A 26,534-nucleotide genomic window follows, 5' to 3' on the forward strand; every position below is an offset into this window, starting at 1 on the left:
TTGTGCCAGTGGATCTATGCATGCACAAGCATAGCTCTAGCAGCTACAAATCATTCTCCTTATTTGGAAGTTACCATACCTAAAATAACCATACCTTTTTCATGCATATAATTCTAACTCTACAAAAACAAATAGAGAAGGACATGCCACTAACTTGTAATAAATACAACCTCACTTCACATTATGCTTCAGATTTTCTTGAACCTCAATGTTGATGTCTGGTCAGTTTATGTTTCTTGCATGGACCAAAAGGGTGTATAAACAAATTATCTTATTTTATTATTCAATTCTACACGCTTCTTGTGAACAGCACTTTGAATCTGATTCCACTTTTTATACCAACTACATATACCTATACCTATATACCTTGATGCTTTTGTAAACATTCCTTGCTTGTTAGCATGTGATGTAGAATTGAACTCCACAGCTATTTTAATTTAGGACACTTGCATCTCAAGTCTGCAGAGTATTGTTCCCTTAATTCCCATCACTTTCTGCGACAATACATACTAAACAACAAACATAAATACATAATTGTCATCAACTCAATAATCAGTCTGTCAAACTATATTGCTAAAAAAAGCATGGCTGAGGAACTGAACCAATCTCTGGAATATACACCAACATGGATTGTTGCTGGTGTTTGCTCCATCATTGTTTTCATCTCTCTAATTGTTGAGCGTTGCCTTCACTGGCTTGGAAAGGTAACTAGCAACTTTCATCATTATATTATATCATCAGATTTCTATGGGTTTGCATGTTGTATAAAGAACATAATACATACTATTATTTGTAATTGTAAACATGTTAAATCCATCTTTTGAGATGAAGGGACCAACAAGTACACATGCTTGGTTAAAACAAGTATGCATTTTTTCTTTTGCATTAAGTTATTCATCAAACTTGACATACTGATAAGAACTTCTTTTTCTATGGTTCAACTCAGTTTTTGACAAGAACTACTGATATATGAATGCATATTTTAATTAATTTGATTACTTTATCTCCAAAAGAATAAACTTAATCTTTGTGTGTTCACTTGTTACTCTACAATCTTATTATTTTCTCCGGATACAAAGCACCACATGCTTGTTTAAGTTAGAGCTTGAAGCATAACAGATGATCTTAACATAGAACCATTTTACATCTTAGTACTGATAAATTGTGTATAGCAGCCTGGTTGGTTTCTCAAGTATCTTGTTTTGTTTAAAAGAGTTAATGTTATTATTGTTATATCATTCTTTTATGATTAATGTCATTCATTCTGAGTTCTTTGTTGTCTTGAATGTTACAGTACTTAAAGCGTGAAAAGCAGACTGCATTATATGAGGCCTTAATAAAATTGCAAGAAGGTAGGTTTTTTCCACCATATATATATGTATACATATATATGTATGTATGTATATAAGTAACTAGTAATTGGACTTTTCAGTGGAATACATAAAGTTTGTACTAATTCATATTGAACCTGACATGATAGTTTTCCTATAAGTGTCTACTTTGGTATGATTATTTTGTCTAATAAGTGTGTACCTTATGTTTTTCACCAGAATTGATGCTTTTAGGGTTCATTTCCCTTCTATTAACTGTGACTCAAAATATAATAAGTGATATATGCATCCCACCTAAGCTTGCAACCCAAATGCTTCCATGCAAGAGGCCTCATGAGTCTTCAGAAGAATCAACACATAGATTGATCTACTATGATACTATAATCAACAGAAGAAGGCTTTTTTCTACAGAAACTGGTTTTGAGCATTGTAAGGAAAAGGTAATAGTCAATGATTCTATTGTGATTTATTGAGGATGTCAGTAATATTGGAATCCTGTGAAACTAGAAAATCTCAAGTCTAGATAAATTGATTTGATCTAACAAACAAAACATTTGATTTATATTTTATAATGAATTCAACCCTGCCTATGTTATGTTTTGTCAAAACTATATATAGTCGGGCATAAGATTGAATAAAAGGTGAAAGTTGTTTAGACAGTCGAGAACTAACTTAATAGTTTGTCGATTCTCAATGAAATGAAAAACATTCTATAATGCATTCCTTTATTTTTCCTAAGCAGGGAAAGGTTCCGCTATTATCGCAAGAAGCATTACATCATCTTCACATTTTCATCTTTGTATTGGCCATTGTACATGCAATATTCTGTGTCACCACAATGCTTCTTGGAGGTGCAAGGGTAATAAATTGGTGATATAAATGATACTCATTGAAGCAGATATGCTTAATTACTAATAACAATAATAATAGTACATGCATGATTTACAACATATTAATGTTTAACTTTTACCTCATGTAGATTCGCCAATGGAAGACCTGGGAGGATGATATTAGAAAAAAAGGATTAGAATCAATGAGTACAATTTTAATTTGAACTTTCAGATCATCTATATATAAGAAATGGAATTGACTTGTCTCTTAAATTTCCAATTTTCTCGGTTTTTTCGTATCCAGATGATTACCATCATCATGAGTTCTTCAAAAAACATGCTGATGGATATTGGAGAAGAGCAGCTGTTGTAGGCTGGCTGGTAAGTTTCAGAATCATATGTTTGTTCTTATGAGATTCTTGTTTAGTCTTCTTCCAACTTTAACCAATAGAGTGAAGCATCTCTGCCTGAAAATGGATCCAATGAACTTGGTATATTACTGAAAGAAATTATGAAAATGTGACCATTACAAGCTTCATAGAATGAATTCATATCAGATGCATGTTTCCATCAACTGAAAAAGCTTTGAAAATGGTGTTTTAGTAACATGTGAGTTAAGCCAATTTTTAGCATACTAAAATGACAGAGGAGATCTTCTAACATTCAATAAGCATACAAAGACAAGAAGGGATATGGGGTATCCATCTATTAATGTTCTTTAATTAGTAATATCATGCTTCCAACATTTTGCCAAAAAAATATTTATGCAGTAAAACATAGGTAGTGTTTGGCACATGGATAAAACAGAATGGAACAAAATGTTCAGTTTTGTTCTACCTCTTTTAGTATAACCATAATGTTTCACCTTTTAATTTCATATCATGTCTCAGTTTTCTTTAAAAAAAATACATCAAACATAGTATAGAACAAAGTATATTATATTTCATCCCATTTTGATAGTCCACCAAAAGATACCATAGAGTCAAGCCCTGAAAGTGTTTTCAGAATCATGCAGCATTTAATAAAGATATGTTATCAATGAATCAGAAACTTGCTTCAATAATGAAATGTTATAGTAACTATAAGATGACCTCTTTTATGATGTATTTACCCTTGAGTTTGGATTTTATTGACAGATATCATTCTTCAAGCAGTTTTATGGTTCTGTTACTGAATCCGACTACACTGCACTGCGTCAAGGATTCATCAAGGTTAACATCCAGTAATGTTATATCTGGTCAATGGTTAATCTCTCTATGAATAATTAGTTACATCATAGGGACATAATATTAAATTTAACCTTTTCCAGGAACATTGTTCACACAAACCTGATTTTAATTTTCACAAGTACATAATGCGGACGCTAGAAGTTGATTTCAAAAAAATTGTAGGCATAAGGTGAGAGTTCAAACATGTTCATATCAGTATTTTTTTAGTTTATTGCAAGAAAAAGTGACTTCTAAGCTAACCATCTTAACTGTTCCTTCTTCTACCATAGGTGGCACCTGTGGCTCTTTGTTGTACTGTTTTTGCTGCTAAATCTTCATGGTAATACCTATGATCCTATTTAGCAATTTTCTATTGAACAATGACTACTTTTAGACCTACCTACTTATGAATTTTCTATGCAGGTTGGCACACTTATTTCTGGCTATCTTTCTTACCATTGATAGTAAGTCACTAGATTCTTTCCAAATGGATATTTTTGTTAACATTGCTTGAGATATTAGTGAGACAGATATTCAGCTTGCTGATTATGAAACAGATTCTACTGCTGGTGGGGGCAAAGTTAGAGCACATAATAGTTCGTTTAGCGCAGGAATCGGTAGAAAAATTGGCAGAGGGAAATTTTGTTACACAAGCTGTGGGAAACTTGGGGAGAAGAAAAGAACAAGATGCAAAACCTGTGAAACCATCAGATGGATACTTCTGGTTTAACCGCCCTGCCCTTGTCCTTGACTTACTTCATTTCACTTTGTTTCAGAACTCTTTTGAGATTGCATTTTTCTTTTGGATTTGGGTAAGTGTTTGCACACAAAACTCCCCCTTCAAATCAAAGCAATTACAATTCTCAACTGTTGAAGAAAATCAATATAGAATAGAGTTCCAGTCACATAAGTTTATAATTTTTATATCTCTAACATCAAGGATTATTCTCTCTGCAGTGCACATATGGATTTGATTCATGCATCATGGAGAAAATAGGCTACATCATCCCAAGGATTATAATGGGGTAACCAAAAATGCAATTTTTAAGTGAAAGATAAAAAATATTTTTTCTCAGGTTTTAAATATATGATATGTTAATGTTATGCTATGAACTATATGATATGTTCTAATCTCACTGCTTGATGGTAATGTTATGCTATGCAGTGTAATTGTTCAAGTGCTTTGCAGTTACAGTACCTTGCCTTTGTACACTCTTGTGACTCAGGTAAGATAATCTAAGGAAGTTCCTCTTTCATTAGATTCATAATAACTTCTTTGAAAGCACAATGTCAAACTCTAATATGCTTGTCTTATTTGGTTAAATATTCTGTCAATGGGATCAGATGGGTAGCAGATTCAAGAAGGGTATGTTTGATGAGGTGGTTGAGGCAGGTATTTTGAGTTGGGCTGGAAAATCTATAAGTGGAGCTGATGATGAGTCCTCTGAACCTGATAGAAGGAGGACCATGTCTCACAAAATGATCAAAGAATCATTCCAACCTTCTCAAATTAGTGGACAAGCAATCATCATGGTGGAAGATGAAACAACATCTACAATTGAGCTTCCTACATTGTCAAAGTTCCATTGAAGGAACCTAATGCAACTAATTCTTTGACAAGTATTCATCAGCATCAGCATGAACTCATCATCATTCATTGTACATGAAACAGTGTTAACAATACAAAAGTTGAAAGCAATATATTGGTTCTTACACAAATTGAAATAAAAGGAAAAGAAAAACAATTCATTGGGATGTCAGAATAGATTTTGGTTTGAGATTTGTGAGTATAACTAACTTGGATTGTAGAAAGTTTATTGCATTGCACCATGCAGTAGCTAAATTAAAAAAAAAACATAAAAAGTTAACATAATTCTTGAACTTCTTTTATAAACAATAATTCAGAAGTCCACTAATTCAATATTTGACAACTTTCTTATTACCACTTACTATGTTACTGTTCTTCATGTGAAGGAGGTAACTGCCTTTTGCTTTTCTATACCACATCCTCATTACAGAGATCAACAATTCACCAAAGGGCCTAAAGGGGAAAAAGTGGAGGAAAAACACTAAGATACATGTAGTCCTAAACCATACTTAGATACATAGAATATACACTGTCATGATAAATAGGATAAAGGCCTTTCAATGGGAACCCTTCTCCATCTCCAAACTAGTATTATCAGAAACAGAGGCACCTTCCTCATTGGCCACTTCCATTTTGAGTTCATTCAGAGTCCTTTTTGCGTAGACAGTGAAGGCAACAATGGTAACAACTGCAATGATTAAAGAAATAATGTTGTACACCATTTCCATAGTGGTCAAGTGACGCTTTCCATTCTGTGCGTCTGCAAAGGTCTTTATTAACCGACCACTGCTCAAAATTGAGAAAAAAAATAACTGAGATGCAAATCAATTAAAATGATTAATAAAGAAAACAAGTTCAAAGCTCAGTATTCAAAATTGAAAAGTAATATCTGGTTCTCATGCAGTCATATTAATGAAAAAGGCACCTCGGTAAACTATATAAAGTGAGCAAGTAAGTTTGTATCTAACCTTAAGACCATTTAGAGGGTTGATATCTCTATGCAATTTAGAGAAAGATTTGACTTTTCTTGAAACCAAAGAGAGAATATGGCAAAATCTGAATATACGTGGAAAAACGAAACAGAGTTCGAAGCAAAGAGAGCAACACAAGTTGATCCAGACACAGATCTGTGGATGAAAGAGGCAGCTACGACTGAAACAAGTAACTGGCAACTTCAAATGGTGCATAAGGTGATAACTGAGTGTAGCACAGTTCATAAGAAAATGACAAGGATCTTGGCACAAAGATAACACAGCTTGCCCTAACTGGAATTTGATCAAGCCATGAGTGATTTGACCAAGTTTTCAAAGGGAAAAGGAACTTGTAGCTGAGCAATGAAAATAGCTGAAAGTAATGTGGAACTTAAGGCAAAAGATAACTCATGGCTTGATCAAATTACATATTTTTTTCTTGAGCTCTTGCTCACACTCTTCAATCACGTCCTGTATTAGGCAAGCTATGTTACTTTTGCATCAAGATCCTTGTCACAGTTTTTCTATTTCCTTCTGAACTTCATCACACTCACTTATCACCTTCTGCACCATTTGAAGTTGCTAGCAACATTTTTCATGCTTTAACTGCAGCTGCCTCTCTGATTCACAAATCTGCATCTGAAGCAACTTGAGTTGCTCCCCTTTTGCTTCAAGTTCTCTGTTATGCTTCTCCACACATTTTCATTTTCATGTTCTATTTTGACAACTTTTCCCTTGAAGGAACTGGAGAAATATCATCTGCTATTTACCATATATAAGCACGGGTTTCAACACCACTACAACAAATTAGAACATTTGATTCTGACCACTTTGTCCTTGAACGAGTCGGGGAATAACATGTTATCTTTACCATAAAGCATGGGTTTCAACACCCACCTGAACAATCTAGAACGTTCAATACTAACCATTTTGCCGTCGAACGAATTATGGAAATAACGTGTGCTCTACCACATATATATATACACTCAAAACCTAAAAGGGGAATATAGAATTATACATAGTTAAAGAGAATTTGAAATTTTAAAAAGCAACCACAACAAAGGACACATGTCATACATTGAAAGAGAACAAAAATAAACTAAGTTATTATCAAGATGTACCATGATTTAATATATAGGGAAGGATTTCTCTTTCTTTTACCAATTATTATTTTTTTCTTTTACTTATCCATTTTATTATTTTATATTTCATGGAGGGTGGAGAAGGGATACCACTAAATCATTAGAAGGCAAAAATAGAACAGACCTGTAGATGTAGAGGAAAGCTTCTGGCACCATTCCTGCTATTGATCCGCATAAGTAGGGCCAAAACCTCGTATTTGTCACTACTATAGCATAATTGAATATGGTATAGGGAAAAGGTGAAATTCTAAACAGAGCAACCACTCGAAATTGATGGAACGAGCTCCCTTCCCCGGCAAGCCTAATCATTTCAACATATTGAGGCCATCTATTCAACCATTGCTGCATAATATAGAAACATGGATCATAAATAGAAAGCAAAAACTACTTAAAAATCAAAACAAAAAACTTGGGAGGACTTTTGGTCCTATGAGAAACAAAATGACTTACATGAATGCGGTCATGGAAAAGTAGTCCAATAAGGTAAGGGAGAACCATCCCAATGGTTGTTCCAACCATTATTATAACAAAGCCAAGGCCATAACCAAAAAACATTCCAGCCAACCACATGGAGGGCCCAGAAGGGATGACAAATACCGGGAATAAAGCCAGGGAAGCAACAAGTACAAGGGCAAGAACTGGACGGCCAAAGGCAGTAGATTCCCACTCCATTATTGGGTAAACAACCTACAATAAAAAATTTAGGAAGATTAAACTTCAAAATATTAATAAATCAAATGTTCCAAGAATCCACTTGGAATGAACGCCATTCCGCACGAATGAGAATATAAAAGCTAAGGCCTAAGCTTTACACAGGCAAAAGCAAAATATTAATATTAACAGTTTTACACAATCCCCCAATCTCTTCATGGTTAGTACCATAAGGACATTAAAATGTCATCAAATTTGGTGAAAAAGGAGGGTAAGGAAGCACAATTTAATGCTGATTTGCAGGGAAAAGAGTTACTGTTGTATTGAACTTCATCCATGAAACGACAAACTAATTAGTCAAATACCGATGATGAAGAGATTTCCTCAGTCTAAATTATGTCACAGTAATGTTGACAGTATGAGATCAGATATCAATTCAGTTCACTTAAAAATTCTTCATCACATTGGGCAGAAGCATAATAAACTGAGCTGATGCCATGTAGTTCATGTAAAGCGAGAGAGAGAACAGAACTGTTAGATCTTTCAAGTAATCAAGAATAGCGAAATAAATAAAAATCTGATTCCACGGAAATTGCCAAACAATCAAATATAATTGTCATATATAATATTTCAGTTAAAGCTATTAAAATCCTGAGAGTGACATGAGATCGGCATAATTTTGTCAACATCACTGAATCTATATCAAACAACAACTACAGTAGTGATTAATTTATGAACAGGTATTACAAAGCCCACATCCCAATTGAAGATACATCAAGAAAAACAAGTGCAGTACAAATTGTACAAAGGAATTACCTTTTCAAAAAAAAATGGCACTCCCCATTTCATAAGAAGACCAATTACAACAATGACAAAGCACCATAAAAAGGCTTTGATCCACCACCGGAAAGAATTAAATCTTGATTCTGCCTGAGGCTGTAGCATTTCATTTTCAACAGCCCCTGGTTCATCCGACATGACCAGTCTAACATATTCACTCTTCCCTCTGACATAATGCGCCGAGTTTGCATGTCTTTCCAGCTCACCCGATGATTCTTGTGTCATTATTGAGATGCCAGAAGGCTATGAAATGGAAGGGTATAAAACAGAACATAAGCATCCAGCTGAGACTATAATTCAATATTTGAACTGTATATCAGATTCTACATTCACATTATATGAAGATAGAGATGGCATCTAATAACATTCACATTATATGAAGATAGAGATGGCATCTAATAACAAACAAAGATGCTGAAGATGATATGGAACATAGCTTATAGATATATGCAGTTGAAGAATTATGAACGACTTTGACAAAGGTTGAAAGTATAGAGCTTCAGAATGGGGAAAGGACAAAACTTAAGTGCCGTTCTTTGGGTGCATGAAGTGCTGTTTTCAAATAAGAACAAAATATATATAACAGAACATGTTTTATTTCCATTGATGAGCTATTATGTTATGTTCTTACTGGTGAACAATACCACAAGCACCTATAGAAGTAGAGAACAACACCAAATTTTGTCGATTCAGAAATCCGGTGGGTATCCTCTGTTTGAAGATATCAGAAGGCAAGGAGAAGCAGAACTTAGTGAGTAGACTATATGAATTAATATATTTGTAAAATGTATGTTATCCTATGGGTGGAACCAAATTTCCTTACATATAATATTGAATGAGTCAACACTCAACAGTGCATACAGATAGCAAAACTTCCAACCTATTTGCATCCAATAATAACACCATGTTAAGATAAAACTCCTCACTATTAATACTTCAAGGAACTGTATTTCCTCACTAGGAGTTGTTTGCGAGTTGGATTTTAGAGAGGAAAGAAGGTAAACGGAAGGCTTGAGAACCCTCCTAGAAGTGTATTTCGTGTTTCCTAAGTCTTTCCTTCCAAAAATTAAAATTGCAAACGATCCCTAAGTGATTCCTAGCAAGGCAAGTGCCAAGGAATTTAACTCCAAGATGCAATGTTTTTGGATACTGTTTAGAACCTATAGCAAGATAGAATTTATGCACAACTTCTTTAAATAAGTATCTCAAAGTTTAAGTAAATTGCGCCCCAAGCAAATTTTACCTGCAAGATCAGGGACTCAAATTTCAGAGTCACCACTCCGAGATGGACTTTACCTAACCACCACCCCGACCGGAGGGTTTAGTCTCAAGCTACACAAGTGGAAATGCCCTATCAAAGACAACAACAACAACAAAACAAACAATAACTTTGTAAGGACAACTTATTTCTCCCATAAACTGCTTTTTTCCAGTCTAACAAATTTATAAAAATAATAATAATAATAATAAAGATCGGTTAACTGCAGGAGGCTCCCACATAAATGTATGCAGCTCTAACAAATGAAGAGACTGTTTACAGGATTAGAACTCGTAACCATCAAGTCAGAAGACAAACAACCTTAACAACTTAATAAAAGCAGCATGTAAGTGAAGATAAAAACAATGGTAGATTAAAATTCCCTACAAGCTTTGTATTCTCAGCAGAAACCTCATAAAGAATAAATTTTTACATTTCAATAAATTAGAAAATGAAAAAATCAAAGCCTTCTTCTGAAGTTTGCATAGTATACAACTTACAAATAAGAAGAAGAAAACATAGTGTGTGTGTGTGTGTTTGTTGCAATAAGCTAAAACAAATGCAACCTTGTTTTTGTTGAATGGAAAAGCTACTTCAAATGGAAAACTTCAACTACTGCTTCTTCTTTCTTCAAACTGGAAATAAATTAAACTTTGTTCTTGTTTTTATTTCTTATTTTAAAAGCTTCTATTTAATCACAAAATAACAATTTTGTGATTATAAAATTGGATATAAATAAAATAAGAAAAGTGGAAGGTTTTCAAAAGCAGGAATAATAATTATACAGTAGTTGCCATATACTACATTTTTTTTATAAATATACTCACTTTTCTATATTTTAGCCATAATTTTCTATTAAAAGGGGTTTTATTTAATATATCATTTTTGCAAATGATACAATGGATTTGTTGTCTTGTTTGTATTCTTTTAAAAAAAATAGACATGTAAAAAGGTAATATTATATTCTATAATCGGTTCAACTATAAAATTATAAAATTATCATCATTCATATATGATATATTGATTATATAATTAAATCAGACAAAACTAAAAACTATTTTGAAATGATCAGACCATGCAATATTATATCAATTAGGAAAAAATTATTATATTATTGCAATAACTTGTATATTATAAATAATAATATTTATAATTATAAATTTATTATAGTATATATAATTGAACTAATATTCATTTAATTAGTAAACAACTACTATATCATTATAATCTTACTCTAACATGTTTGATAATAACACGTCAGCTTATCTGCAATAATGGTTCACCATCCATACTTTATGATGATTATATATGTGGTCTTAAATTATCTTGTAATTCAACCGAAAATAAAATAAAATAAGATATTTGATATTATATTTCATGTTTGATATTTGTTATTTAAAAAAAAGACTAAACTACCATTTAAAAAATCATTTTTCTTTTCCTACCTTAAGGCCATTTTTTTTTAAATCTCATGTGGGTTATTTTGCCGGACATGATCTTAAGGTCATGTTCAATAGGATGATGAAAAAAATAAGAAAACCAAATACCTTTTTTAAGCTAATTTTCATGTGTAATATAAAATTAACACCGTTGACCATGAATTTTATCAGTGTGATTCATTAATGTGTTTGAGGTTTTAGTATCATTGGATTGTGAAGAGAGAAAAAACTATTTATATATATTTCTGGAAAAAAAGTAGTGGATTATGAAACTAAAATTCATAAATTAATTAGATGCAAAGTTTTATTTTATATAAATTTATAATTTCTTATTAAATCAATTTACAAAACTTTCTATACTACAAGAAATATGATATGTCACAAAATATTATTTAAAAGCAGACATTATGACATATGTCATGATTACATAAAGAAAACCATTATTTTATTATTGTTGTTATAGGATTATTATTATTATTATTATTATTATTATTATTATTATTATTATGAGAATAATGTATCTCCTGGTGTGAGGAAATAACTCTCCTCCTCATACCAATTGCACAATGACACATGTCACACCATTTTAATATTTCTTATTTTATTTCCTATTTTTCATTTTATTTCCTATTTTTTATATTTTATTTTTATGAAGAATCATTTTCTTCTCTCACAAGAAACACAAGGGTTTCTATATCATCTCTTCATTTTCACCATCCCCTGTTCTTTCACCCACATTCTCAACTTTAGAGAAAAACTTCTCATTCATTTATGCAGGTTCTCCTTCACTCCTGATTCATTCACACAAAAATTAGAATCACACTCATTCATTCATGACAAACATTGTCCTCAAAACCATAAATAAATGAATGAGTAAGAAACCATGTCACAAGCACCTACCTTAGCATCATGTTTTGAGGACAATGTTTGTCATGAATGAGTGTGATTCTAATTTTTTCGTGAATGAATGAGGAGTGAAGGAGAACCTGCATGAATGAATGAGAAGTTTTTCTCTGAAGTTGAGAACATGGGTGAAAGAACTAGGGGATGGTGAAAACGAAGAGATGATATAGAAACCCTTGTGTTTCTCGTGAGAGAAGAAAATGATTCTTCATAAAAATAAAATATAAAAAATAGGAAATAAAAAATATTAAAATGGTGTGACATGTGTCATTGTACAATTGGTATGAGGAGGAGAGTTATCTTCTCACACCAGGAGATACATTATTCTCTTTTTATAATACATCGTGTCATTTATGTAGGATGTCAATGAAAACCGAACCCGTGAGAACCCGTCTAAATCCAACCCAAATTTAATGAGTAAACCCGCTGCGATTGAGTTTTGTCGGGTTTTATCTGATGTTAAGTTTTTGGGTTTGGTAAATGTGATACCCTACCCAAAACCCGCCACCCATCAAATCAAGCTTCTTCTTGTATACATATAGAGAGAATAGAGTTATGATTAGATTTCAAGCATGCTATGTTGCAACTACAATTAACGTGCGTGGTACATCTTTGGCTAACAACAGCAATGAAGCAAATTTGAAAATACATGTCTTTTGTGCCTTTTGCATATACCTCATTTTATAGAGTTAAGCAATCATTTAGGTGGCTTTTGAAGAGTGAAAAGGAGCTGTTAGGATTTTTGAGGGATTTGGAGGGTGATGAGGAAGTAGGAGAAAGAGGAAGATTGTTGTTGCTGCAACTTTTGGTATTCTGTTGGCTTGTGGTTGGAAGTTGTTGCTTGGGTTGAAGAGGAATGATGGATGTGCTTGGATCTATTGTTGTAGATAATTATTTTTTTCGGGTTCCCCATCGGATTCGGGGTTGGGTCCCCAACCCCAACCCTCCCCATTGTCATTCCTACATTTATGGCTAATGTTTAGAAAATTCATAGAAAATCTATTTATGGTACTCTCCATGTGCCTAAATGCCCAGCACTTCTCTGATTCTATTTTCATGAACCTGGTGGATTATTTAATCTTCCATATTTATTATCCAATAAAGATGAGTCATTAAAAGAATGATGCAAGTTTGCAGATCTTTTTATTTGCAAAATCAACTTCTAGTGGATTAATGAAATACAGACAAACATGATAATAATATTACAGACAGAATCAGAGAGTAAAACTACAACAAAATTTAAAGGAAAAAACAAAAGCTTTTAGCCAAAAAATTGGGTAACTATGTTCATTATGGATTAAAGAGCTTCCGGAAAGGCCCATCCTTCCTGTCTTTGGCAGCTTCAGTTAGAGCTAGGAACCGCTTGAACCCGGTTGTGGCAGCTCCTCGTCCGAGTGCAGCAGCCCTGGTTAGCACATCCTCGCGCGAAGCTATGAGTCCAGCAACATTGGGACTGGGTACCACAGGAGCTACTGGTGGAGCTGGAGCAACTGAAGGTGTAATCTGAGTTTGCTTAATTCCAGGTCCATGTTTGTTGAAGTCATCTAGTATGCTTTGTTGATCAGCTTTTTTAAGACCCTGAAAATATGAAGCATAATGCATGAGTCATCCCATTATGAAACATAACTTATAGAACATGCATTCAGTTGCGTCTGAAAAGCCATAAATAATTAGCACTATGATAGCAGCTATATGCAAAGCATGAATGACTAATGGACATTGGCTAATTGGCTCATTGAAGAAGTTATTCATATTCAATTTTAATAGAACTGTTGGAATTAGGCAAGAATTATTAATATTTTATCAACAAGTTGGTAATGAACCCATAGACCATAGCAGTTTTATTTAATCATGAACTTAACCAAATATTTTTTTTATATATTTATTAATGTTAGATAGCCGATCTCACCTAGTGGGATAAAGACTTAGTTGTTGTTCATTAATGTTAGAACAAAGAAATAATGCAATAACCAGTAATCAACCAACAAGAGAATTTGATAGGAAAACTAGTAAGAAATAGCTAATTATAACCTTAAGCTCCAATATTCGCTGAAATTCCATGGGTGTACCCTCAGGTAGCAATGCACGGTAAGTGTCAGCTACAGAATCAACGGGAGAAAGTATAACCTAAACAATGACATTCACACATTTTCATCAGAATGAAAATTTATTTGTAGTTACTAACTTTCGTCCATTAAAAAATGGACAACAAACCTTCAAGAGGGCCTCAGCTTTGCTCATCTCACGACTTACAAACTTGGAATAACTAGCAGCACCTGATGCCTGTTGCAAAGAAGCAAACAACAAATTGACAATTAGAAATCTAAGTTACATACGTCATTTTCACATTTTATTTGGCACTGGGAAGTTCCTAAGGATTCAAGATTACTGGAACATGGTCTATAGTCTACTCGGCACAAAATAGTTCATAAGCAAATAAAAATAGCTGGTTGATCCAGATATCTAATCCATTTCCGTTTCCCGCACAGTCTACAAGTAATTTAATTTAGCATGAGACAACTAATTCTTTTCTCACTATTCTAGCTCCTCCTGCTTTCATGAATTGCAATGCATACTGTAGTAGAAATCATTTCCACTGGTTTACATAAATGAATTAATAGCATCTGAAAAGTATGTTGTTTTGTATGACATAATTTAACATAACTTGGGACATGTAACCTGCAAGAGCTGAAAACTCGTTATTTCTAGTCCAGGTGTGTGTTTTCTCTTAAATGTTTCAGGTAGCTAACACAAATCCCCAAATTGTATAAAGATTAGCAGTAGAACTATGATTTAATGTTAAAATTGATACTTATTTATATGAGCTGAAGCACCTGTCTACCAAGGGAAGGAATTTCAAGAAGGATTGTCTTCATAGCTTGGGTATCCAATAGCATCTGCAAAAGCAACACATAATTAGCGTATTAAAACATCAAGAGTAGGTTTTCAAGAGATCCTCAGAAAACAGAATAGTATATAAGTTTCATTGATACATAAATACCAGTTTAACAAAAAGACAAAGCAAGTCAGTATCGAAACTGAAAATAAGGGAAAGTACAAAACAATAAAATGAAATACATGCTAAATAATGTTGCATATGTTTCAAAATATCTTAAATATCATTTTTGCCAGTATTTGTTTGTCAACAGTAAGGTTTTTTTGCTTTGTGACTGGAAGGTCATGGGTTCAAATCCTGGAAATAGACTCTTCGCTTGCAAGGGTAAGGCTGAGTACGTCTACCCTCCCCAGACCCCACTAGGTGAAAGTCTTGTGCAATGAGCCGCCCTTTTTTATGTGTTTATCAAATATTTTGTTCCAGTAGCATCCTTTCTTCCCTAAAACATAAGCATGGAACATTAGGGTCCTAAACCCATAATTAATTGGCAGGAGAGTATGTCTTTATTTATTGAACTATTTTCAAAGGCTCTTGAAAGGGATCTCATTAGTATATTAAAAACAATGGTCAGTGTTGCTGCATTCTATTTTCTTCAAGCTCCTTTTTGCATCTAGGTTTCTGTGTTCTGGGAGAATATATTGAGCCTCCCTTAATAAAAATTTGTATCTATTGAAAACAAAGTATTTCCACTTTTGCCGTCATAGCCTCAATGCTGAAACGAAATCATTGTTTATGGGCCAGAGGGGCTGGCAAGGGAATCCTCTATATCCTATTCTCCGTTCCTCTTTACTATAGTGGTTGATGTGCTTAGTTGTTTAGTGTCTTGGGTTGTTAATAAGGGGTTGACAGTTGGTTAGTGTCTATCAAAAACTTGCTTGATAGAGGTTAGTCTTTTTTATTTTGCTTGAACCTAACCATCTTTTTCCAATCCTGATACATGACCCTGAACTCTTGAATCTGTGGGATCTTACTCTTGTAAATCTTACTTTTCAGCTAGTGACTTGCTCCCAACAGAGACAAAATTCTTTTGAAAAGCCCATTTGGAAGCCCAAAGCTCCCTTGGAAGTCAGTGTCTGCATGAACTGCTATTCTTGATAGGATTAACACCTAGAAGTGCAGATCTATCACTACTGTATCTCCTAATATGCTTATGATGTGCCGCTTTGACACAGAATTAGGGTCCACCGCTTCATTGTTCAGCAGAAAATGATCTTTGGAAGGTAATCTTTGGAAGCAGCTGCTTAGTTTTTGGAGAGGCTTGGGTCTGCCCTAAGGATTTGAATCAATCGCTCCTTACAAAGTTAAGGGGATTTGACACTCTTAAAGAAGCAAAGATCCTATGGCAGTGCTCATATGCTATTGTGTGGTTTATTGTTGCCAACATGTAATAATAATCTCTCTAGTGATTTTCTCTGTTAGATGCAGAGATTTGCATGCTTTGTTGCATGACACAATCTCGTAGGTTCTAGCTATATCTTTTTTGTTCGTTTATGAGGATGTTTTATCTGCTTGTACCATTCTTTTCTCATCTAATAATATTTCCTTTTCCGTAAAAAAAAAATCCTGCAATATAAACTCATCCAAGCAATGTTTTAACTTTACTCTTGATGTAACTATATGTCATTTAAAAAAACAGTAGGTACCTGTTGAGCTCCAGTTTCTGATATTTGCTTGCATTTGAAAATGTTAGAATAAAAACGCGGACCAAGAGATGATGCCAACTGCAGATAATGAAGTAAAATTAAAATTTAAAGCAGACAACTAATAACTACATACAAGACAAATTACTAAGGATAATTAAAATGATGAACTACTAGATGTTGTGAATAATAAATTTCTGCTAGTATTTATAAACAGAAATGATGGACAAATCCAGCAATGATAAAAAGGAAAAGTCAGAATCCTGAGACACAAAAACATAAATAATAATCCATAGACAAGTCCACAGACACTCCCTGGATAGTAAAATTTTCATGCACAGCCACAGAAATTATTAAAGATGAATTGTAAAATAATAGAATGACATATCCACAAGAAAAATAAAATAAAAAACAAGGGGGGAAATTATGCTGACCACCCTTAGGTTTGGCTGAATTACATCTACCACTCCTCCTGTTTCAAAAAGCTACACACACCTCTCCTTAGGGGAGGTCAGTGTAATTACAATTTACAAGCACCTCCCCTCTAGGGGAGCTGAGTGTAGCTTTCTAAAACAAGAGGGAGATAAATCTAATTAAGTCAAACCTCAGGGGAGGTCAGTGCAATTTCCCCAAAACAAATCAAGGCATTGTATATTAATTGGAGAATTCAGGTACTATGGTAGAAAAGAAAATGTTCTTAACATCAAGGTTGATGTCAAAGACCATAACTCCATGCATTTATTTAATCCGCTTTATAATCACCTTGTCCAGAAAGAATTGAAAGTAGACAGGTGAAAGTAGACTCCCGAGTGCAGGAATGCTAGTGCTGAGGATCAAATTTACCGCATTTACGTACCTGCAATAAAAAATAATACAATTAAATTGAGGAACTTTGTCAATAATAGGAATCATTAGTTAAGTTTTATTAAGGAATATACTCTGATTGGTCACCAACACTTTCAAGGGTAGCCCATGGAACGCGTGACATTGCTGCCATTTCAATGTCAAATTTGGTTTCCAGGCCATGCACCAAGGTCACCAATGATTTCGTGATAACAGCTGAAAATTCATCCTGCATGATTGCTTAGCGATGTTAGAATGAGTTTTGTAGAAAAAAACATCACTTATTAGTTATTAAGATGAAATTATTACTTGCACTTCTGACATATCCACCCCATCTGCAAATTGAGGATCAATAATTTTAGAAACGCTTTCAGATAGTTCACCAGCCTGTCAAACACAATGCCAAGTTACTAAAAACTGGCATATACTCATCATTAAGTGGATTAAGAATGTTAAAAGAAACTAACCGTTTTGTGACAATATTCAGCCGAATTGACAATGTAACAAATTACCCTTTCATCCCTATCAGATGTCTGTTCAATATTTCCAGACCCAAAGATTAAAATCGAAAGAATAAAATAAAGTTGTCGCATAACATGAATATTATATGTAATTTTGCACGAATCGTGAAAAATCCATTCCTTAAAACAAACCTTTATCTGCCCATCCATGCCTGTAGCTGCAGCAACAATGCCTGTGCCCCCCTTTGGGATTCTTGCAAATAGCTTTGTAGCATATGCTTTAAGAATTCTTTGGAAAACCTACGATTAAAAACCAATTACCTTTACTCCAGAAAGTTCAGTGGTATTTTTTTTAATCCCTTATCACCCTAATGTCAGAGGGGTCAAATGGCCATTTTTATGTAACTCATTCACCATACTCAACCACACTGAATACATTATATAGACTACATCAGGCGAATCTTAAAGTTGAAGTAGAACAACTATTTCATTTAATGACTAATTTACAACAAACAGGTTTGCATAAAGGACATGCAGTTTAATCCAAAATCAACTGACCTATCCTCCAGAGGCCAGAAACTACTATTTTATTGTCTCCTTTTTATATAAGGGGAGAAACTTCATAAAAAGGACAAGATAGAAGAACAATATGAGGAAAAGAACATGTCATCCTGAAGAAATAAAGCAAAAAAACAGCAAAGAAACTAAGATTACAAGTACAATTACGCTCTATCTGTCAAAGCAACACCTGCATTATCCAGAGCAGACTCTTGACATCAACAACAGTACTAGCAAATAACTAATATAGAGACTGGCATAATTCAGGAGCTTACCTTGAACAAATTATATAGTGTCTGGCTCTTTGTTAAAGCACTGCATCTCTTCAAGCTCCTCTTGATTATAAGAAACAGCTACATAGGCACAACAAAATACAATCAAGCAAACACAAAGCAAATTGACAAACTGATTGTTAGAAAATGGGGAGGGGATTCTAAAACTTATGACATCAATACAAAATTTTAAGGGCTCATAAGACATAAATTGATGTAGAAAGGGAAGTTGCACTGCTTTGTAACAACCTGAAAAAAATCTAGTACTCACCTGCATGCTACTGGATAAAATACTATTCTGACTTCCCTCCTCAATATCCCATGTCTCCTCCTACAGTGGATGAAGAAGTTGATCAAGGGGGAAAACACAGAAGTAAATCACAGAGCATGTATCTGAAAGGCGAGATACAAATTACCTGAACAAGTTTCTCCAAACTTTCCATCAGTGTCTTCTCTTCCAATTCTACATATACTGTTAAGTGAGGTTCAAAGCAGGATGAAATGATCCCACAAAAGTTGAACTGTCAAAACAACCACTCAATGTTATGTCAAATCTTTCTAAATGAAACAGACCAATAGGACTATAATGAGAACACATCTGAGAAAGCCATAACTAAGACCAACACTTGATATACCAAGATATCAATGTCACTTACTTTTTCAAGTTTTTATCTTTTCCATTTTTATAAATATAAAAACAACAAAAGTTCAAAATTAGGATAAAAAGAGCAGCAGTGGAAGGAAAACAGGAGAAAATAAACTCAACTCAGAAAGTTGAAAATAATAGTGAAGTAACATCACGATGTAGCAGATCTTGAATTTTTTGTTCAATTACAGAGCATGTGTCACAAACTAAACTTGGACTTATTGGATAAAGAGCCACATTAGACAACAGTGATAAAGAAAGGCAAAAAATCAAAACCACGTGAAGAAAAAATAAAAAAGGTTGTTAGTCCCAAAAGCATTTATATCATCATGCCAACACCACAGAGATCACAAATGTAAATACATGCACTTAACCTACACAACCAATATATATTAGAGAATAGTCACACATAAAACCATACCCCAGCTCCAGGCACCGCCAAATCTTTACTTCCGTCCTTTTCCTATTAATACAAAATCAAACACAATGGTCATTCATGAATAAGTATCTTCAACTTTAGAAAGTCATAATGCATACTTCACTGTCAGTCCCTTGATGTGCAGCAAGTCTTTTTTCATACTTCTTCCGGATATCTGAAGCATTAGTGCTAGAGTTGACCCCTCTACCTATTTCTTCAATTTCATTCCCAATCTCTCTGTTTTGTGTGCCTCCCCCAAATTTTTCAGCCAATTCATCCTCAAATTCTAAAGTTCGCTGTAAAGCCTGCAAGAAACCAACAGATGAAACACTGAAATAATACATCAAAATCTAAGTATTGCAGAGTAAACACATTAAACAACTTATACATCACTACCACCATCAATGAAATAGCACAAAATCATTTGTCAACAGGTATTCTGTAATTAAAATCCCTGGGAAAGAGAAACAGTGAAGGAAGTGTAATTGCATAGCATCATAATATGTGAAGAAACTATTTTAACAGCAATGTCAGTATTTCATCAGTTGAGGACAAACCATGACTTACCAGCAACAAGGTCCCAACATCTGGCTTTTCCTTTAGATTAGAAAGTATCTCCTCAAGTTGTTTCCTGTAGGGACAAGTATCATAAATACAACAATATGTGTTAACATAATAACCCTCAAACGAGTTTAGCACAAATGTGAAGCTTAACATTCATTAAAACACTTCATTCCGTCACTTTTTGTGTAAGAGCATACATATAAAATATAAAATAGAAGATCCATTGAAATATAACTTATATTAAGATAGTGCTATAAACAACAAAATACCATACCTTGTCTTCTTACAAAATAGGATACAGAGCCTATAAGAAACATGCCATGAAGATGGAAAGATTTTCCAAATTTCTTCATTCGATCGCATTCGGCGCTTAATCCAAGCATATCTTCGTTCAGTCTTATCCAGCTTTGCAAGTTCTAAAATATGAAAATAATTAAAAAGTCAAACTCATGACATTCCAGTGACCAAGGACTCTGCAAATAAACAAACACAAAATTTACATGACAGATGGATCAGACATACCAGCTCCTTCAAAAATTTGCTCGTACGAAGTAAGCTCCCTACTGCAGAAATTATTTACCAACTCTTCCTTTACAGAAGGCTCTAATGCATCAACAACCAGGCAGGCATCAGACAACTGCTGGAGCAAATTTGTTTCTTCTGTCTCCTTTCCGGTACCTAAGCTGATACAAAAATAGGTAATGGAGAAACCCAGTTACACGAAGCCTTTTTAGAACCAAAAAACTTCCATATTGTGAGGTTAATAACATATTATAAAATAAAATATAAAAAAGAATGCATATGAGCAATCTAAATAAAAATTGTATATCCAATTCACATTGTAGTGCATATGAAGAGAAACAGTAGCACATGGAGATCAATAAAACATACCTGGAAAAATCAGAAAACACATGTGACTTGAGTATTTGCTTGATGTTCTTAAACTTCTCCCTCAGTTCTATGATCTTTGGAATATCCCTATAGGCCTCAAAGTGACTACATAGCTGGTTCACAGCCTGAAATAATGATAATATCAATAGATAAAACAAAAACAAATGTGAAGTTTCATAACTCAGTTTATCAAAACAAGAGGTATTACTTTCTCCATGAGATAGATGAAAATAAACAAATTCATCGAGCAGTGGGGCAAGCACCAATGCAGTAAGCTAATACTCAAATTGCGACAATTACAGAAAACATGCTATGAAGACAGATTAGATACCTCCAGCTGAGCAGCTGCCTCTTTATATTGACGTTTTGAAGCCATGACTTGAAGCTGTTCAACAGCAGAGACTGCCATATGATAGGTAAGCTTGTTGAAATAGCATATTGAGTACTGTCTATGCATCTAAAAAGTTATCAAGTATGCAACAAAGTTATAAAGTAGATGCGGCACTTTCCATTTATAAGCCAAAATTGCATCCACTTGGTTTAAATGTTTGCATAGAAAATAAAAACGGGCTCATGGTTTATTCTATGTTGATGTTACATATACAGAAATACAACTACGGTTGTAATCATCGCTTGGACATTTGTTGCAATCAATTATGTGGACTGGTATTATGTCTATATAAACAAATCATACCAATGTCCTCTCTAGTCACATAATAATGTTACAAAGTCAGAGTTTCTGTAATTTACAGATTATGTATGCTTCCAATGTGAAGCCATATTACGAAGTACTAATTTGAAGTCAACATGACCTTACTATTAAATTGATAGAGAGGATTATTGAGAATAAAATTCAGAGTTGTAGCTTAGGGTTAACAGTGGCAGTTATAGTGACAATTGTCTCTAGTAGTTATTTTCCTATTATTAGTTAGTTACTTAAGAGGAGGTAATGTGCTCAGCAAGTTACCTCCTATTGTAGGTTCCTTTGTAAGCTTTCCAAACCTCTATATATAGTGAGGTTCAACCATTGTAAGAATTTAATTCATTCTTCATTTCAAAGAAACAAAATTAGAACTCTCTCTCCTCTCTCACTTTCTCTCTAGCCTAGGTTTACATTTTTACATGGTATCAATTGCCTCCATGGCCAATGCTTTTGATCCTGATCCTCTTGTGTCTTCTTATCCACCACAAACTGCTTTTGCTACTCCTCTTCAAGCTATTTCTCCTTCTTTCTCGATTTCACTTCCAACCACCAAGCTCACTGAGAAAAACTAACTCACATGTAGTCAGTTTATACTTCATGTGTTGAAAGCAAACAGAGCCATTCATATTGTTCAATATTCAGAAATTCCTCACTGAGTTTGATAGGGTTTTGAATCATGTTAATCATGGCTATTACAGCTGGGAAGAACAAGATCAAACCATATTCTCTTGGTTATTGAACTCAATTTCTGAGTCATTGCAACCTAGGTTTGTTGGTTGCATATCTTCCAGCAGTTATGGGAAGAACTTAAAGCATTTTGAAATGGTCACACTAAAGCAAGAAGCAATCAATTGAGAGTTCAACATTGTCCTATTTCTCAGGGTTCTAGCTCAATTTCTGAATATTTCTCCCAAATCAAGGTTATCTTTGATTCACTCATCTCTATTAGTCCACCTATCTCTATTAGAGAGCATGTTGATTGTATTCTAGATAGTCTAGGTGAGACCAACGGGTGTTGGTTCAAGTGGTACATGTTTGATTCCCCTTAAGCAAGAACCCGGGTTCGAGTCTTGTGGATGGAAAAAATGCCCGTTGGGAGAGTTAGCCCCACTTACCTGTGGATGTGCCCGGCTCGGACAGGATTGCCTCCAGTGCGAGTTTACCTGTGGGAAACCAAAAAAAAGATAGTCTAGGTGAGGGATTTCAATTTGTGATCATTTCTGTTGAAAGCCAGATTAATCCTCCCTCTATCAATGATCTAGAGCAATTTCTTCTCACCTTTAAGCCGTGTCTTCTCAAGAATCACCACAAGTCAGTTTCTGATGCATTGTCTGGTAATGTGGCCTTTGTTCCTTCTACTTCTAATAGTGATCCCAATACATCCTCTTCTTCTTCACTTAATTGTCATCCTGGCTCATGTTGTTCCTATTACTTCACCTATTGGTTTATCCACTAATCTTCACCGACCAATGCATTACTCTCATACTAACACTTCATCTTACTCTAATGTCGATAGCTCTTCTAGATCTCCCTCTTTTATCACTACACCTACTATCTTATGTTCATTGCCTCAAAATCACTCATCCCATCTTATGCCAACTAGGTCAAAGTCAGTCATTGGCAAATCTATGATACAAAAGATTTCTAGACTACCTCTAGCTTACGTTGAACCACCTACTACTAAAGAGGCTCTTCAAAGCCTTGTTTGGAAGCAAACAATGCAAGAAGAATATGATGCACTTCTAAAACTAGGCACTTGGTCTATAGTTCCTCTTCCTTCTAACAAAAAGGCTATTAGTTGCAAAGGGGTCTTTAGAGTAAAAGAGAATCTTGAAACATGCTACTAGACAATGGATTGAAAAGATGAAAGAGACTATTCTACAGTTGGGGTTTCAAAATAGTAGATGTGATAATTCATTTTTTTATTCCCCTTGCTTCCATTTCATCGACTTTTTGTCCTAGTATATGTTGATGGTATCATCACCACTGGCTTTTCTATTTCTAAGGTTCATCACCTTATTGATAACCTCAACATTACCTTTGCTCATAAAAAGTTGGGCTCTTTAGAGTATTTTCTTGGCATAGAAGTAAAACACTTTGGTTCCCTCTTCTCTCTCAGACTAAGTATGTTAGACACCTACTTAAAATGACAAATATGGATTCTGCTAAACCCAGTTTAACACCAATGGCTAGTAGCTACAAATTAACCAAGGATGGCTCAAGTCTTTTTGATAACCCATCCTTATAGGTTTATAGTGGATGCATTACAATATGCTACAATTACTAGACCTGACTTAGCCTGTAGTGTGAACAAAGGTTGCCAATTTATAAGCCAACGCTTGCAGCAATATTTGGTAGCAATGAAGAGAATTCTTAGCTACTTACAAGGGTCTTCCACTTATGGAATTCATCTTAAACCAACATCCTCAACACTTCCTCTCTCTCTCTCTCTAAAATCATTGTGTGATGTTGGGTGGGATACTGATCCTGATGTTAGGGAATCAATCTCAGGTACTTGCTTATTTGTTGGACTCTATATTATAACTTGGTGGTCCCAGAAACAACAAATAGTCTCTAGATCCAACACTGAGGTTGAGAATAGAAGTCTTGCATTAGCCTCTGAAGAGATGATTTGGGTTGAATAATATTTATCAAAACTCAAGTTTCCTCATTAAGCTCCTCTCATCCTATTTGATAAACTAAGTATTGTTGTTATGGCTCACAATCTTGTTCTTCACAATAGGACAGAGCACATTGAATTGAATCTTTTCTTTGTTAGAGAGAGAATCTGAACAAAGGCCTTACAAATGAAGCACATTTCATATGAATTCCATAAAGTTGATGTTCTCACAAAGCCCTTAGCTACCTCTAGATTCTTATCTCTCATAAAACAATTCAAAGTAGTTATTTAGAGAATAAAATTAAGAGTTGTAGCTTTAGTGTTAACGGCGGTAGTTATAGTGAAAATTGTCATTGATAGTTATTTTCCTATTATTAGTTAGTTGAGAGGAGGAGGTAATGTGCTCAACAAGTTACCTCCTATTGTAGCTTCCTTTGTAAGTCTTCCATACCTTTATAAATAGCAAGGTTCAACCATTGTAAGAATTTAATTCATTCTTCATTTCAAATAAATAAAATTAGAATTCTCTTTCTCTCATCTCTCACACTTTCTCTCTAACCTGGGTTTACATTTTTACAAGGATGGTTTAAGCACATTTCAATGTTAAAGTGCATGTGGTTGAAAGCGAGTAATCAATAGAAATTGGTGTGGTCAAAGCAAGGCAGAACAAATGTTCTAATCTCTTTGGCTCCACTCTATTAGTAAAAGAAAGGGCGGCTCAGTGCACGAGAGTATATGTATGCAGCCTTGCCCCACAAGCAAATAAGTTTTTTCCAAGATTTATCTCGTAACCTCTTGATCACTAAGTAGCAACCTTAGTGTAACACCAAGGATCCACCCCTTTCGGTGAAACAAAATATTCTACTGTCTAAACTACACCAAATGCTAAGTAAAATAGATAAAATGGAAAAGCTAAGAGTTACCAAGCATAGTAAGACGGTGAAGTGCAGTGATAGTTGTAGTAATATGCTTCTTAGCAAAATCCAATTTCTTAATATCACGGCAAATTTCTTGAACCATAGTTTCACTTTGAACAGCTTTAGTTTTAATTTCTCGGATCTTATACATAAGTTCCTCAACAGCACATGTAGCAGCAGCAAGATCTTGTTTAGCTTTAGTTCCAGAATTACTCTGAAATCATATATCGAATTAACATTTACGTGAAATTGAACATTATGAGGTAACAGTATTTGAAATCGGTACAAACCTGTTGACGAACAGCGGCTAGAATACCAGCATCAACGGTGCGAATCTCGTTCTGAATTTTTTGCATGAGTGGTTCAACACCAGATAGTGATGCTTCTGTGATTTTGAAAAATGAATGTTAGTGAAATATATGAGAGATTGAGAATGAGAATGAAGAAATGAAAGAGTAGTAGTACCGTTGGGGAACATTTGATTGATGTATTCTAACGCGCTTGATTTGTCCATCGCCATTTTCAGATCTCGGAATATCGCTTCTTCGATTCGATTCGATTACTACACCGCAGATCCAATTCAATTCAATTCCTCACCTTCAGTCTCGCGAGGACCCTCTTGTAATATATCAAAATCACAGGGATTGTTCATCAAAATTCCCATAAATTATAGCAGTAAATCAGAAAAAATATCATTAACTTTTGAAGAAAAAAATTATTGAATGTTAAATAATAAAGTAACTAGATTATACTCAAATTATAAATTTTTGCAATGAAAATGAATATACTCAAATAATAGAAATAAATACAATGCACATTTTATTATGTACTGACATTTTGGACAGGGGAACTAATTTCTTTCAGAATGTAGAGCTGTTTTTCTCAATAAATGTTGCTCCTAAAAATTAAACATTTGATATTTTGATCTGGAATTAAACTAATAT

The 26,534-nt window shown here is 34.1% G+C and overlaps 3 protein-coding genes across 9 annotated transcripts; 1 reads left to right on the forward strand and 2 right to left on the reverse strand.

Annotated features, from left to right (window-relative positions):
• LOC109329760 (MLO-like protein 13) lies at nt 45-5,070 on the forward strand. The gene is made up of 14 exons (XM_019563552.1): nt 45-704; nt 1,295-1,352; nt 1,551-1,771; nt 2,074-2,190; nt 2,311-2,368; nt 2,466-2,542; nt 3,298-3,372; nt 3,471-3,559; nt 3,660-3,709; nt 3,793-3,833; nt 3,927-4,181; nt 4,327-4,394; nt 4,535-4,595; nt 4,714-5,070. Exons 1-14 carry the CDS (start codon nt 585-587, stop codon nt 4,957-4,959), a joined length of 1,536 nt encoding a protein of 511 aa, XP_019419097.1. The 5' UTR covers nt 45-584; the 3' UTR covers nt 4,960-5,070.
• LOC109329761 lies at nt 5,023-10,471 on the reverse strand. 7 transcript variants are annotated; one of them, XR_002105580.1, is made up of 9 exons: nt 10,320-10,471; nt 9,805-9,912; nt 9,215-9,272; nt 8,538-8,804; nt 7,521-7,757; nt 7,195-7,412; nt 5,553-5,743; nt 5,320-5,410; nt 5,023-5,207 (listed from the first exon to the last, which is right to left on the reverse strand). XR_002105580.1 is itself a non-coding variant. In XM_019563559.1 (8 exons), the coding sequence occupies exons 4-8, from the start codon at nt 8,784-8,786 to the stop codon at nt 5,391-5,393; spliced, it is 900 nt and encodes a 299-aa protein (XP_019419104.1). In that variant the 5' UTR covers nt 8,787-8,804; nt 9,215-9,272; nt 9,805-9,912; nt 10,320-10,471; the 3' UTR covers nt 5,023-5,390. The 7 variants fall into 7 exon arrangements, 6 of the variants coding, with proteins under 6 accessions (XP_019419104.1, XP_019419103.1, XP_019419102.1 ...); XM_019563559.1 differs by having other exon boundaries at nt 5,023-5,410; nt 5,568-5,743; XM_019563558.1 differs by having other exon boundaries at nt 5,023-5,410.
• Nucleotides 13,274-26,266, reverse strand: LOC109330050 (vacuolar protein sorting-associated protein 53 A-like). The gene is made up of 23 exons (XM_019564037.1): nt 26,056-26,266; nt 25,881-25,975; nt 25,597-25,804; nt 21,682-21,752; nt 21,351-21,475; nt 20,982-21,142; nt 20,734-20,875; nt 20,463-20,526; nt 20,015-20,200; nt 19,899-19,940; nt 19,248-19,352; nt 19,103-19,162; nt 18,835-18,912; nt 18,194-18,301; nt 18,008-18,073; nt 17,850-17,927; nt 17,636-17,769; nt 17,460-17,553; nt 16,701-16,778; nt 14,996-15,058; nt 14,376-14,444; nt 14,193-14,288; nt 13,274-13,739 (listed from the first exon to the last, which is right to left on the reverse strand). The coding sequence occupies exons 1-23, from the start codon at nt 26,108-26,110 to the stop codon at nt 13,452-13,454; spliced, it is 2,466 nt and encodes an 821-aa protein (XP_019419582.1). The 5' UTR covers nt 26,111-26,266; the 3' UTR covers nt 13,274-13,451.

Source organism: Lupinus angustifolius, chromosome LG16 (genome assembly GCF_001865875.1).
Source record: "Lupinus angustifolius cultivar Tanjil chromosome LG16, LupAngTanjil_v1.0, whole genome shotgun sequence".
NCBI lineage: Eukaryota > Viridiplantae > Streptophyta > Magnoliopsida > Fabales > Fabaceae > Lupinus > Lupinus angustifolius.

Excerpts from the sequence above, each read along its gene's own strand:
- LOC109329760 (XM_019563552.1), top strand. The coding sequence starts at position 585 with ATGGCTGAGGAACTGAACCAATCTCTGGAATATACACCAACATGGATT. Across the intron at positions 1,353-1,550 it reads CTTAATAAAATTGCAAGAAG|AATTGATGCTTTTAGGGTTC; the intron begins GTAGGTTTTTTC and ends GTTTTTCACCAG. Across the intron at positions 2,543-3,297 it reads CAGCTGTTGTAGGCTGGCTG|ATATCATTCTTCAAGCAGTT; the intron begins GTAAGTTTCAGA and ends TTTTATTGACAG.
- LOC109329761 (XM_019563557.1), bottom strand. The coding sequence starts at position 8,786 with ATGACACAAGAATCATCGGGTGAGCTGGAAAGACATGCAAACTCGGCG. Across the intron at positions 7,758-8,537 it reads TGCCATTTTTTTTTGAAAAG|GTTGTTTACCCAATAATGGA; the intron begins GTAATTCCTTTG and ends TTTTTATTGTAG. Across the intron at positions 7,413-7,520 it reads TTTTCCATGACCGCATTCAT|CAATGGTTGAATAGATGGCC; the intron begins GTAAGTCATTTT and ends TATATTATGCAG.
- LOC109330050 (XM_019564037.1), bottom strand. The coding sequence starts at position 26,110 with ATGGCGATGGACAAATCAAGCGCGTTAGAATACATCAATCAAATGTTC. Across the intron at positions 21,143-21,350 it reads GTGTTTTCTGATTTTTCCAG|CTTAGGTACCGGAAAGGAGA; the intron begins GTATGTTTTATT and ends TTTTTGTATCAG. Across the intron at positions 19,163-19,247 it reads GTTTGGAGAAACTTGTTCAG|GAGGAGACATGGGATATTGA; the intron begins GTAATTTGTATC and ends CATCCACTGTAG.